The 14,029-nt window shown below is 61.4% G+C and overlaps 1 protein-coding gene across 7 annotated transcripts in view; it reads left to right on the top strand.

Annotated features, from left to right (window-relative positions):
- The window catches only part of NPHP4 (nephrocystin 4), a 109,011-nt gene extending 99,054 nt beyond the window's left edge, over positions 1–9,957 (top strand). For all 7 annotated transcript variants that reach the window (XM_040459581.1, XM_040459554.1, XM_040459573.1 and 4 more), the window contains 10 exons: positions 735–961; positions 1,084–1,255; positions 2,065–2,148; positions 5,314–5,470; positions 6,234–6,319; positions 6,876–6,961; positions 7,804–7,975; positions 8,573–8,752; positions 8,992–9,135; positions 9,726–9,957. In XM_040459581.1, the coding sequence (XP_040315515.1) occupies positions 735–961; positions 1,084–1,255; positions 2,065–2,148; positions 5,314–5,470; positions 6,234–6,319; positions 6,876–6,961; positions 7,804–7,975; positions 8,573–8,752; positions 8,992–9,135; positions 9,726–9,866 (1,449 nt within the window). In that variant the 3' untranslated portion in view covers positions 9,867–9,957. The remainder of the gene's footprint in view (positions 1–734; positions 962–1,083; positions 1,256–2,064; positions 2,149–5,313; positions 5,471–6,233; positions 6,320–6,875; positions 6,962–7,803; positions 7,976–8,572; positions 8,753–8,991; positions 9,136–9,725) is intronic.
- The last annotated feature ends 4,072 nt before the right edge of the window (positions 9,958–14,029 follow it).

Genomic DNA, 14,029 nt, shown 5'->3' with positions numbered 1-14,029 from the left:
CCTCCCTGGTGTTCAGAGGTTCTCAGCACGGGGCCTCCCCAGTGTGGGGGTCCCCTTCTAGGTCTTAGATCTTGTGGGGCAGCCTCCACGGGCCTCACTCCTTAGTAAGTCACACAAAAGATGCAGGCCGGCCTCTGGCCTCTAGAACACCCCGTTTTGGCCAAGCCCAAGGAGTCAGGGCATCGAGGGAGGAGGTGGATGAGGGACCCGTGGCTGAGCCCCACTGAGTTAGTGTGCCCACTGTCTGGACTCTGGCCCAGCTCAGGTCATTCGGGCCCCTGCTCGCAGTGTAGGCTGCTGCCGCCACGCTGGAGACCTGCGCAGCCAGCCTGTCCCATCTTCGTTCTGAGGCCGTTCTTTCCTCTTTTGTTGACAACCTCTGCTTCTACTCAACTCCCCACTACGCCCAGACGCCAGCCTCGAGGCCCTGGGGGGAGTTGGCCTCACGGGCGGTTGTGGTCTCTTGGGAACACGCAGGGCAGACCCTGCCTCCCCGGGGGTTGACCTCGACAGGGCACCGAGGAGCCTGGAGTGCTGTGTAGACCCGTTGTTCTCTGTCCTCTGGAGCTGGGGCGGGCCAGTCCCATCCAACCCAGGTGGCTGAGGAGGGGGGTGGTGGTGATTCCAGAAGAAATTTGGTATTTGGGGCGGGAGGGGGGGAGGTGGCCACATAGTCCTTGAGAGGGAGAGTGAGGCCAGGACTGTGGCCCGGTTGGGCACCCGTGTCCCCGCAGGCTCAGCAGAGCGTCCGCGCACAGCACGCACGCGACCTGCAGGTCATTGCCGCCTATCGGGAGCGCACGAAGGCGGAGAGCATCACCAGCGCGCTGAGCCTGGCCATCACCACGAAGCACACTGTGCACGTCACGCTGGGCACCGCCGAGTTCTTCGAGTTCGCCCTTCGGAACCCCCACAACACGCAGCACACGGTGACCATTGAGGTGGACAGCCCTGAGCTGAGGTGCGTGTGAGTGGCGGCCCCGACGGGGTCCTCCGTCCCCGGTGCCATCTCTGAGCGGGAGGGCAGGGGACTCGCCAGGAAGCACGTTTCTGCCTCAGCAGCGCGTCTCCCCCACCTTCTAGCATCATCTCGGACAGTCGGGAGTGGAGGTTCTTCAAAGACGCGGCCAAGCTGCACACGCCGGTGGAAGAGGACATGTTCCGTCTGCGGGGCGGCCTCGCCCCACAGCTCTTCCTGCGCCCCCGGGAGACCGCCCACATCCCCTTCAAATACCAGACCTTCTCCGTGGGGCAGGTGGGGAGGCCCCCCTTCCAGGGCCGGCCGGGCTGGACAGGCATGTGGGGGAATTGCGCCAGGCTGAGTAGCGGTGGCCCGTTTCTGCCTGTCCTTCCGTGCCGCAGGCCGATTAGCCTTCGGGTGTCACCTGCTCCACCGGCCCCTGCGCGTGCGTGTCCACGGCGGGCCTCGGGAAGGGCCGGCCCGTCGTCCCCTCTAAATGCTCTTATCCTCGTGGGCACAGAACCGCCCCCTTCCCTCAGAAGAGCGAACGGGTTGAAAGTTCCCAGCTCTTTGTGTTCTCTAGTTAATGCTGTTTGCCCACGTCTTCCGTGGCGTGTGCGCTGCTGCGGGACATGCGGGCGTGGGGGTTTCCAGTGAGGGATGTGAGCGCTACGTGCCCGTGTGATTGGGGGGGGCGGGCGGTGTGAGGCGCGCGGTTCGTCCATTTTACTGACTTTTGAGGTCAGTTCTGTAGGACAGGGCTCCTCACTTAAAGGGGCCTGAGGGACTCTCGGAGGCACACAGATCCCTATGCAGGTTCTTTGGGTGCACTTTTGGGACGAGAGGTCGTAGGGACAGTGAAGATCAGGCCTTTGGCTTCAGGCGGAGCGGGGTCGCGTGTCTGGTGGCCTGCATGGCTCATGGCAGCTCCTGCTTCCTTTTTGGGGTAGCGAGGCTGGTTCGTGACAGCGGCCGCCTGGATGGTTATCGTGAGAGCAAAGGACACCGTGCACGGGGGCCCCAAGGGGACAGCTGTTTCTACGGTGCCTGTCAGCCTCCGACTCCCATCCCGTGACTCACTGGCGCCAATTGGTGTCTCACAGGCCCCTGCTGAGCCGAGCTCTGAGAAGGGCATGGACCCCGGATCGCCCCAGAAGCGCAGTGCAACGCCGACCAAGCACGCCAAGGTAAGGCGGCGGGAGGCCTCTGGTCCCCGACATTCGCAGGGTCTTGCGGTGAGAGCCAGGTGTCCTCTGAGCTGACCCGGTGAGGTGTTCACGATTTCTGTTGTTACTCAGCCGCTGGGTCCCGGCCTCGGCCCTTCCCTGCCCCTGCTGCCAGGGAGGGTGGTGGCGGGGCAGGGCCCCCAGAGGTGGACTTTCGTGTCCTGACGGGGCAGTGTCAGCTTCAGCCGATACCGGTACAGCCTCCGGGTGGGCGTCTGGGGTGGAAGCGTCTCCCTGGCCGCTTGGCACCTTGCAGCTCTTGGTTTGTGTGTGCCACCCCACGGCCCTGCAAGTGCAGCTGTCCCAGCATGCGGCCACCACACACGGGGGTCAGACGGGCCCCGTGACCCTCGTCCGCGGCGTTCCCGCCTCCCCTAGAGTCAGCGCAGGGGGTGGGGGAGGGCTACTTCTGGGGATCCTCTTGCCGCCTCTAAGGGAAGCGTGTTTGCACACACAGCTGCCTGCCTTCAGAATGTTCTCAGTGAGAGCTTTGGACGCTTGTTGTTAGGAGTTTCTGAAGCTTTTCTGGGGGAGACAAATGCCCGTTTGAAGTAGTTTGAAAGTAAAAACAGAAGCAACAAGGTTTTGCCCCATCTCTGCTGAGGACAGAGGATTCCAGTGAGTCCCAGATGAGGAGCCGGCTCCCAATGGCAGGCCTGTGTCCCCGTCTCACCGTGGTGGCAGCTGGTGCCCACGGCCCCATCACCAGTGCAAATGGCTGTATTTTACCTAGACGTGGAGGCACAGCTTTGCCTTGTTTAAGGAATACGTCAGCGCTTTATTAGGGCTGTCTATGAAATCCGAGAGGCTGATACCTTTTCCTTACGTGAATTTGGAGTTTGAAAGCAAACCCCAGAAATCTTAGGAGTTCACCCACGATTGCCTCAGTCTGTGTGCCTGACACGTGAGGACGGTGCCACTGTCCCTGCCGTGCCGCCAGCGGCCCACTCTGTGCTCGCCTGTCTCTGGTCTGTGTGAGTCCGGGCCAATGATGCCCTGCCCTGCCTCTGCTGTCCACCTCGGACTCATTGCCCACGCTCATTTTCAGGGTGGAAAACGGGGAGATTCAACTTTTCTCCTTCTCCCTGTGCTTGTTTGCTGTGATTCTGCCGGAAATGAGCATTTCCCACCAGCAGTGTGGTTGCCCTGAAATGTCGTCTTCTTTTTTTAAATTAAAAAAAAAAATGTTTATTTTTGATGGAGAGAGAGAGGGAGAGAGAGAGAGAGAGAGAGAAAGGGACGGAGAGACAGCGTGAGTGGGTGAGGGGCAGAGAGAGAGGGAGATCCAGAATCTGAAGCAGGCTCCAAGCTCTGAGCTGTCGGCACAGAGCCCGACGCGGGGCTCGAACTCATGAACTGTGAGATCATGACCTGAGCCGAAGTCGGATGCCTGACCGACTGAGCCCCCCAGGCGCCCTGCGCCTGAAAGATACTTTACACCAGAAAGTCAGGGTACATGTTGGACTCTTTCATTTTATGTATCAGTTATCAAAATAATGAATTGTGCCCTAGCAACCTCCAGGGATGGCCCAGTTTTTGGAGTCTCAATTGTGAACGCAGGTTTATATTTGCTGCTTCTCGGCTGTGGCCGGCCTTGGACGCTGGACCTGCCCTCCCTCTGGCACCGCCCTCCCTTTCAAAGCACCGTTAACTAGGCTAACTCCTGATGTTACCAAGTCACTGGAAGGGTAAAACCAGAATTCGAAGCCTTCAAGGAGGCAGAAATGGCAGAAAGCGGCTACTCGCCCCCACTTGTGCTAGGGAACAGAGGGAAGAAGCCAGAAATCCTAAGACTCGGGGGCTCAGCGTGGGTGGTGAGCCCGAGACTTGTCTCGAGGAGGGCGCCATCCTGCCGTTCAGGGTCTGCGGTGTGGACGGTCGCACTCTGGATCCAAGCCCCGCTGTAGGGAGGGCTCCTGTTGGGTGAGGCTGACCGGAAGTTTCCCTTCTCCGGAGCCTGGCTGTCCTCTGTGCTTCCAGGAGCCGCGTGGGGAGCAGAGACCTGGTGTGGGGGGGCCCAGCCGCGAGAGTGGGGGGCAGAGACCTGGCGTGTAATGAGCACGGGCAGCTGGATCCATGCATGGAGGTGTTTGGCTTGAAGTCTCAGCGTTGGGTGCAGTTCTGGCCAGAGGGTCCGGGCACAGATGATGGGCCCGTGGGAGCTGCTCTCGCAGCCGGGTGAGCACGCGTGAGACGGGGAAGGAGACCTTTCGGGTGAAGGTCCGAATAGGCACAACCACGCACAGCTCTGCTCGAGAGGCCGAAGGTGGGGAACCAGCAAAGAAAAGCCAGGATGGCGCCCCTGGAGTCTGGAAGGGCGGCTTCTTCGGGCGGGGCTGGCGGGGCACCCAGAGCTCAGCGGTGTGGATGGCGGGGCTGTCCCCGCGGGGGTGTGGGCTCTTGGTGGCCGTCCTGTTACGATTTGTGACTTGAACGTAGTTTTACACGGACGGCTTTCTATGTGTGTACGTCTGAGGGATTCCACGATCAAACATGCCCGCGCGGAACGTCTGTCCCGTGTGTGGAGGGTTTGAATGGAGGCCCAGGTTCTCTGGGGACGTGGGAAGGTTGCCTGCCTGCCCGCCCCCGCTCAGGGGCCTGGAGGGCTCGGGGAAGGAAGACACCTGTCAGTCGTCCACGGCAGTGCCTCTTTGGGATAGAGAAGTTAGGTAACTTTTTTTTTAAAGGAAGTTTATGTTTGTAGCCATTCTGCTTTAGGTACAGCCTCCTTTTACCGCCCGGAAGGAATCAAACAGCCCGTGCTCCGCTGCCCTCCGCGAGCGTCAGGCCCCCGAGCGCCTTCCCGGGGCGCTCGCCTGGTGGAGGGGGATGAGGCTGACGTTGGGCCACAAACCTTCGTCAGCGGCGCTTGAGGGGCGTGGCTGGCTGATGAGAAGTGGCAGTCGCGGCAGCCCCGCGTGACCCGTGTGTCCCAGGGGCGTGCCCGCGTGCAGCCACGTGCCGGGTGCCGCCCCTTCGACTCTGCCCTGTTTCTGATGCGGCCGCCCCTCCCCCGCCCCCGGGGGCGAGCGGGCCCGCGGAGACCAGACCGGCGTGGGGTGTGGCGCGTGCGGCTCTCCGGAGCCCGCGGGCCGGTCCTGACGCCGGCGCCTCCCGCTCCCGCAGGTCGTGTTCCGGGGCGGCGGCGGCAAGCCCATCGCCGTGCTCTGCCTGACCGTGGAGACCCAGCCCCCCGCGGCGGACCAGGTCTTCCGCTTCTACCACCCGGAGCTCACCTTCCTGAAGAAGGCCATCCGCCTGCCCCCCTGGCACACGCTCCCAGGCAGGTCCCAGCTGTCCCCGCGGCGCGCGTCTGCCAGGCTCCACGGACGGGAAGGGGCCTTTCCCCGAGGGGCACGAGTGGCATCATCGTGTTATCCCCCGATGCTCGGACTCCAACCTGTGACCCGTCAGTACATTCTGCCGTTTTGAATTTTGGATTCTGGATTTTGAAACGGCCACCTTCCCGCGTGCTCTGAGATGTCAGGGCGTGTCCTTGGCCGGCTGCTGGTGCCTCCTCGGCCCCGAGGGCTGTGCGGGGAGGACACGCGTGCCTCCCGCTCCCGACTCACTTGCGTGGCTCTGGCCCGGTGCCTTCAGAGCACGACGGCGCGTTGTTCCGTCGTCTCCCCCTTGCCCCCCGTTTACTTTGGTCCTTCCCTTTGGAGAAGGCCCCGAGGCCGCGGCTCCCAGCGGAGGTGCCGGTGCCCCAGCAGGCGGGACTGGGGTAGGGTGGCGTTGCCCACCGCCCAGCGGGCATCTGTTGAGCCCCTGTGACGGGCCAGGCCTATCTAGAAAAGATTTTTTTTTTTAATGTTTATTCATTTTTGAGAGAGACAGAGACAGAGCATGAGCAGGGGAGAGGCAGAGAGAGAGGGAGACACAGAATCCACAGCAGGCTCCAGGCTCTAAGGCATCAGCACAGAGCCCGACACGGGGCTCGAACTCACAGAGCTGTGAGTTCATGACCTGAGCCGGTTAGACGCTCAACCGGCCGAGCCACCCGGGCTCCCCAAGATGTTTGTTTGGATGATCCCCCTCACCAGGTGCTCCTGTGGGAAGACCTGGCGAGGAACCCCAGGTCCATGTCCGATGTAGTGACCCGAATGTCATTTGTGAGACCCAGAATGTGGTAAGTCCCGCTTAGCCCATCTCCCAGCCAGCCCTCCTCCTGTCGTCCAAGCCCCTGACCTCCTGCGGCCTCTTCATTGTGAGGTTTCCATTAAGTGGTGTGTTTCTCAGGTGCTCAAGGGCTATTTGGACATCCTTGTGGGAGCTTTATGCATGAATTCTCATCTCTTCTGCTAGTAGATCAGCTCTTTGATGATCTGAATTTAAATGAAAGAAAAAAGGCGTGAAGCAGAGTGAATAGATTGAGTGGTAATTAAACCACTTATTAATTGCCATTGTGTAAAGAATAATGGCAATAATTGTATTATGACTGGTTAGGAAACTGGATAAAGTCTCCTGCAGAATATAATTATTGAACTCAATATGAAATCGAGAAGTTAATGATTTTCTTTTTGGCAGTAAAAAAAGATAGCGAATTCTGACTAATACTGAAAATTAAACACCTGTTGGGGGGAAGGGAGCCTGGTTCATGCCTGTTTTCACTTCGTGTTGCTCAGGGGGCTGGGCTCGGAGTGGGCAGGCAGGCGGTGTCCTTAGGGTGTGCCCGTGTCTGGCAGGGCCCTGGGGAGCCACGGGACGTGTTCTTGAAGGTGGCTAGTGGTCGGAGCCCAGAGAGCAAAGACTTCTTTGTCCTCGTTTACACGTAAGTCCGAGAACCTGAACCCCGGAGGTCTGGAGGGGCGGGCGTGGGTGAGAAACCTCTGGCTTTGGCCTTGGAAGGGCCGGCCCAGGCCTTCCTGAGCTCCTGACGGGGGTCGTTGTCGGGTCTTTGGTCACGGGAGGTGAGACTCCAGGACTGGCAGGAGCCTCACAAAGGGCGCCCTCTGCTCAGAGAGGCACCGGCAGCCTGGGGGACGCACAGAGAGCCCTCCAAGGTGCTCTCTGCGCCAGAACGGTGCCTGGTTCCAACGAGGGGAGACGGGAGGTGGCGGCCATTGTCCTTCGATGCCTGAGATGGTGATCACATCACCTCCTGCTTCTCTCACTCAGTCGAAATGACCCTTTTTCTTTACCTTTTCTTGGGAAGTCTCCTGTCCCAACCCCTTGAGGACCTTTTAAAACTGGGGCCGGCTGGGGGCTTTCGAATAGCACGTCCGGGACTGGGGCAGGGCTAACTGAGCTCAGGGCCCGTCTCGGGCTGTGTGGACAAGGGGCAGCGCTCCTGAGCCCCACTCACAGGAAGGGTCCGTGTCCTGTGGCCCCAGGCAGCTGGGATGGGGCCCTCGAGCTCAGGCCCGCGTGGCCTCTAGGCCCACATGCACTTCCATGTTACACGCTTCGCCCCAGACCCCCTGGTTTGGGATTGCTGATTTCTGGCAGAAGCCCACGTCATCATTCGTGCAGGGTGTCGTGGTGGAGAGTCCAAGTGGTGTGAACGTGACAGCGGCCGGGCTCCACCCTGTCCCCTTGGCCCCTGTCCTCCTGGCCACCTTGTCGGCCTCCTACTGGCTTCCCTCTCACGCTTGGTGCTTCCGTCCCGCACAGGGATCGCTGGCTGGCGACACCTGTCCAAATATGGCAGATCCACCTCCACTCCTTACAGCGCGTGGACGTGTCCTGCGTCACAGGCCAGCGGACCCGCCTGTCCCTTGTCCTTCGGGGGACACAGGCGGTTAGGAGAGTGCGAGCTTTCACCTCACACCCCCAGGAGCTGACAGTAGGTCGCTGGGTGTTCTCTGGCCTCTCCTCACCCTCACCCCACCCTGGGAACGGACGGCATGGGGACTGGCTGCAGCCAGCCTGAGTCCCGAGAACAGGCTTGGGGCTTGGCCGTCTTCATTCAGGTTGGTAGATATGCCATCCTGGATGAGTGACCTAGAAACCCCAAAGGCCGATATTTAGGATTGGTGGAAGGTAAATGTTAAAAGCGACTCTGCAGTTAATTTAGAATCTGGGTCACGGGGGCTGTGCGGACTCCCTGCCTCTTGCCAGGGTGGAGAGAGGAGCTCGTTGAGGTCTCCCCTGCTGGGGCAGCCCTGGTGCTCAGGGGACCGTCACACACGGGGGCACTTGCCCGCATGGGTGGCGATGTGGACCGTGCCGCACCGTGATGCCGAGGGCGAGGCTGGCATTGTCCCTCGGGCCCCTGCTGACCTCGTGCAGGGCACATGGGCCCCCCACCCCGGAACGGCTGGGGTTCCCTTGGGATTCCCTTCGGATTCCCTTCGTTCCCTGCGCCGCGGGCATCCAGGAAGCCCTGGTCTGCACAGCGCGAGGGGCCGTGTCCTGACCCGGTTCTCTTCTGCTCTCGAAGACTGACCCCAGAGGTGTGTTCGTGCTGCCCCCTCGCGGGGTGCAGGACCTGCATGTGGGCGTGACGCCCCGGAGGGCGGGGACCCGGTTCATCCACCTCAACCTGGTCGATGTGGACTACCACCAGCTGGTGGCCTCGTGGCTCGTGTGCCTCTCGTGCCGCCCTCCTCTCATTTCCAAGGTCAGTGGGGGAGGGGGCAATGTGCTGGGCCACAGGGTATGGGTGGTTCGTCACCTGTCACCTGGTCCTACGACCCGATCTCAGGCGGGGGTTGCCTTCTCTGTCGCCTGTGGCCTGGGGGTGGCGGTGGGGCTGCTCCTGTACGGTGAGCCCCCATCTGTCGTATTCGTGGACGTGCCCTAAGTTGGGCCGCACGAGCTGAGCCGGGTCGGGAAGGGTGACTGTCCTCGCCCCCACAGGCCTTCGAGATCACGCTGGCCGCAGGGGAAGGCAAGGGCGCCAACAAGCGCATCACCTACACCAACCCCTACCCCACCCCGAGGACCTACCGCCTGCTCAGTGACCGCCCGGACCTGCTGCAGTTCAGGGAGGAGTCCTTCCAGGTGCGCAACGCCGGGCGCGGGGCGGGGGGCTGTGTGGGGGCCCCTCGGACCCTGCGGTGTGAGGTGAGCACCGCGTTTAGGAGCATTTCTATCCAGTGACGGTCTTGAGAGCCCGGGAGGAAGCAGAGCCATTCTGAACTGGGGTGGGGGGAGCGGACACCCCTCATTGAGCTCTTCTGCCTGTGCGTCTAGGGCCCCCCTATCTGGGCACCGTTGTGGGGGTTCTGGTGGCCAGCCTGCCCTCAGTTTATCAGCGCTTTCATCTGTAAGTGCCCTGCAAATTAGCCTTTCCTCCGTTGTGGGTATTTCAAGGCAAGTACGGCGCTGGCAGCCTGGCGGCCAGGGGAGGGCGTTTCCTCAGTCGGGAAGCGTCCCCCGGGACGTGGGAAGAGCAGGTGTGGCCGGGGATGCTGGGAAAGGAGTTCGGAACATCTGGTGCCTGGGGGCCCCGCACGCGCCCTGCACCCGGGGCTGGAGCCTCAGCTTAACATCCTCCGTCAGCCTGGGGTTGCGCATGTAGAACTTGCCGGAATAGAGAGAGTAGTGGCTGGGGTGGGGCTAGGATTTGATGCTTACCTGCGTGCGTCTAGGTTGGGGGAGGAGAGACCTACACCATCGGCCTGCGGTTTGCATCTCGCCAGAGCGCTGGGGAAGAAGAGATTCTGATTTACATCAACGACCACGAAGACAAAAACGAAGAGGCCTTCTGCGTGAAGGTCACCTACCAGTGAAGTGGTGGCCGGAGGGGCCGGCACGGCCCTCCTGCCGCAGCACGGGGACAGACTCACGTGCTCTGGCCCCTCCTCCCCTCGTGCCCTGCCTCGGGCCCTCCTCCCCTCGTGCCTTGCCGGGGCCACTGGTGAGCATGGCCGAGGGTGGAGGGGGCGCCGTGCTCCTGACCGCTCTTACTTCGGCGCCAGCCCCGCGGCGAGCCCCGCGGGCGTCCTCAGCGAGGGCACGGTGCCGAGAAGCGCGGGGCTCGTGTCTCTCTGCTGTGCTCGGGAGATCGTCACTGTTTATGATGTTGATTTGCTTCTCAGCAAAGTGTATTTTATGAATCATCTTAAATGATAAAATTATGTTTTCTTACTGGATTTTGTACAAACGTGATTTGCTATGCAATGTTTTATATTGGTATTATTTCATATCTTTTTTTAAGTTGTGGTGGAATACTAAACCTTCTCTGGTTTTCTCTGTTGACGGTTTTCTTGAGTGCTTTCTGCTGTTTTCACTGTTGTCAGAGGCTCTGGCATCATCAGGCATAAGCCTGTATTGACCTTGAGGACAACATGGCTGAGGGGCAGTGGGGTGGCCTGGGGCCTCTGGCCTCCTGGGGAATTGGCTTGGACCTGGCCGAGGCGGGTGGGGTGCCTGACCTCTGGTTCTGGTCCCTGCCTCCCCCTTTCAAGGACCCTTATGATTACATTGGGTCCCCCCATGAAAATCCAGGGTGGCCGTCCCGTCTCAAGATCCTTTCCTTAATCCCACCCACAAAGTCCCCTTTTGCATGTTGGGTCACTTAGTCATAGCTTCTGAGGATTAGGATGGGGTCACCCTGGGCCTTTTTCTGTCCACCGGAATCCGCTTGGCCAGAACCTAGTCACGTGGCTGTACCCAGCTCCGCAGGGTCTGGGAACTGCCCTTCTGTTGGGTGTCGTGTGTCCAGATAACTGGGGGTGTTTCGACTGAGCCGGTGGAGCGGGTTTGGGGGGCTGACTGCGGCCTTTGCCACAGTTGCTGGTGGAGAAGCTGTGACCTGGGTGGGCTGGGAGCACACTCGGAGGTGGGGGGACAGGACAGAGGATGGAACATAACCAGGGGGCAGAGCATCGTGCGGTTTGACCGCAAAAACTTCGCTTTCAGTTCATTGCAAACACAGATGAGCAGGAAGCGGGGGACCCTGAGCCCTGGCAGGTAGTGACCAGGCTGTTCCTAATTTGGGGTGATGAGAAGGCAGCAGAGTGGCGGCCAGCCGTCCGAGTGTGCAGACGGGTAGCCGAGGCCACCGAGAGAGGAAGCCTGTGGGGGTGGGTCTCTGGGGCACCCTGCGCTAGGGGCGGGGGTCCTCCTGCAGTTAGGAGCAAGACCCAGGGCACGGGTGTGCTCACAAACGGCTGTGAACAGACGCTGGAGAGACGGTCCTCAAGGCAGCCCAGCGGTGAGGGGCAGGATGTCAGATGCCCTCGAGGACCCTGATTTAGAGCTGGGCCCTGTTGGCGGGGTTAGAGAATCATCTGTGCTGGAGCCGGCCTGCTGCCCGTGTGCCCTGCCTGGGCACGGGTCCCGAGCCTTGCCCCCGAGCGTGCACCGCAGCGTGGAAGTCGGATTCTGGGGCAAGTTCGGCAGGTGTGCTTATGGGTCTTTCTACCGTGCGTCAACGTACCAAAGTTCATCTCCGTCTCTGTTGTTGTTTGTGCGCCCCACGCTGTGTTTTCCTAAAGGGTGGCCTCTAAGTTTGCACTTGGGTCACAGGGCAAGAGCTCAGCTTGTCTGCACCCTTTGCCGGGCCCAGCACGTGTAGCCAGATCCAGGCAGCTGGCCCCGAGCCTGCAGGGAGACCTCCAGGCTTTGGTTTGCGGTGCCACCTGCTGAGCGCCGCGTGGCGAAGCTGTGGCAGCAGTTGCAGGGTCTCGTCGCTCACAGCCGCCATCCGGGCAGCCTTGTCGCTCTCGCCCACCGAGGTGTTGGGGGGAGACGGCCTTGCTCCGTCGGCCTCGCCTCATGAGTCTCCTGCCGTTCCCGCAAGGCTGCGCGGCTGTGATCAAGGCTCGTGAGTCGCTCCTGCCCGTGACCGGTAGGGAGACGAGCCGCTCGGGTTGTCTCCTGCCAGATGACTTCGGTGTTGGTGGACGTGATCGTGAAGCCACTGCGTTCCGTTTCTCTCCTTCTCTCTCGCTGGGGAGGGGGGGGTGGGACCACTTCCTCCTCCTCTCGGAGAAGACCTCGGCCAGATGCACGGAGGTCTCTCCGGACACGGCGTCCGCGCTGGGGGTGGGCGACAGACGACTGGGGCCGCGGGAGAATCAGGTGAGAGACGGACAGGAGAGTCGGGGGGCCCCTTTCTCGGGGCCCGCTGGGCTGCAAGGTGGCGGTCGGCGGGCCCCCGTGGTACAGAAGCAGGCCAGCTCCGCGATTCCAGGACTGCAGGTCCTCGGTCCCATGGCCATGCAGGGACAGGGAGGGTGGGAGGAGGGGGTCTCTGAGGGCGGACGCACGGGTGGGTGTGTCTTTGAGGGGGGAAGGGTGGCCTCCCTGGGGGCAGCCGACGCCGTGGGTGACGGAAGCAGGCTGGCTTCTCAAGGGAGTAGAGAGGGCGGTCGTTCTTCTGTTGTGCCCCTAAGGGACCTGCACACCCTGTGAAATGGGGATGCCTTCGGGGCTCTTTACAGAGAAGCCCTCCCTGACAACCCCCGCTCCCCACTGCTTGTGGCTTGTGCCCCTCAGTTCCCGTGCTGTGTGGCTCCCGGTGGAAGGTCAGGATTTTGGGTCTGTCTTCCCAGTGGCCGGGGGTTGAGGACTTGGGTTCCCACACCTCCCGGCTTCACAGGCTGGGACTGGCCGAGCGGACAACGCCCCAACTTTACTCTCACACCTGACGCGCTGCCGAGCCCCGGGCAGAAGATCTGGTCACTGTGCCCGCTCGCTGTCCTGGTGAGACAGGGTGAGGAGGGGTCGCCCGTGGGGGAGGGGGGGCGCTGGACCCTTTCGCCTCCGTCTCCTCTCGCTTCCAGATGCTTCCAAGAGCTGGGAAGTCACAGGACTACTGCTCTTCCCAGAGAGGCAGATCGACCTCGAGTCCATTTTGTCCTTGTGCAACGGTGGGGTCATGGACCTTGCTTACCCCACGTGTAGGCTATAAGACCAAGACTGAAAGGGGTCATTTGGGGCCCTTCTGTGCTGGGTGCCCAGGTAGGAGGCTGTGGAAACCTGGCCAAGTTGTCTTGGCAGTGCTCTGAAGTGTGCCGTCACACCACACCGGTGTACCTAGCGCAGGAGGCACGCCTCTGCCCAGCTGTGCCCCTGCCGTGTGGAGGCAGGAAGACGGTGCCGCCCCTGGTGGCAGGCAGTGGCTGGTGGGTGCCCCTCCTGGGCTTGCCCGGGTTGGCCTGTAGGCGGCTCATTCACTGGTACCCCAGGAGCGCCCCAGGGCCTTTGGCAAGACGGATGCAATCAGCCAGAGCTGACCTGGGTTCATGAAGGAGAGGTCGGAGAATTCCGTCACTTATTCGCCCCTCCCTCCCTCCCTCCCTCCCTCCCTCCCTTCCTTCCTTCCTCCCTCCCTCCCTCCCTCCCTCCCTTCCTTCTTCCCTCCCTCCCTTCCCCCAACTTGGACTCATGGGCACCCGTCTATGCTGGGCACCGTGCAGGGGCAAGGGTCTGTGGTGCTTCGAGACAGACACGGTCCCTGCCCAAGGTCAGGAACTCCTCCTGGGGCCCAGACGATAAAAAATGGCACATCCTACATGGCTAGTTAGCCATAGAGTCTGTGAAGGGGAAACGCAGTGACAGGGCTTTTGTTTTGAGAGACAGAAAGAAAGAGCAGGGTAGGGGCAGAGAGAGAGGGAGAGAAAATCCCAAGCAGGCTCTGCGCTGTCAGCATAGAGCCCGACAAATGGGGCTCGATCTCACAGACCTCGAGATCGTGACCTGAGCTGAAACTGAGAGTTGACGCTCATCCCACTGAGCCCCCCCAGACACCCCGGGGTTTTCTAGTTCAGAAAGGACGTTGAGGCCTGAGGAGCAAAATACGGGATGAAAAGGAGGAGCCAGGAGTCGAGGGTCTGGGCCAGCTCACGGGCCTTTGGGCTGCAGGGAGGAGCCTGGACTCGGTTCTTGGGGTCACCAGGGGCCTATGGGGCGGGGGTGGACAGATGCCCTGCCCTGGCACCGGCAC

Source organism: Herpailurus yagouaroundi, unplaced genomic scaffold (assembly GCF_014898765.1).
Source record: "Herpailurus yagouaroundi ecotype Mexico unplaced genomic scaffold, PumYag 77, whole genome shotgun sequence".
NCBI classification, from domain to species: domain Eukaryota; kingdom Metazoa; phylum Chordata; class Mammalia; order Carnivora; family Felidae; genus Herpailurus; species Herpailurus yagouaroundi.
The sequence above is the reverse complement of the archived record's forward strand: the minus strand, read 5'-3'. Positions and strand labels throughout refer to the sequence as shown.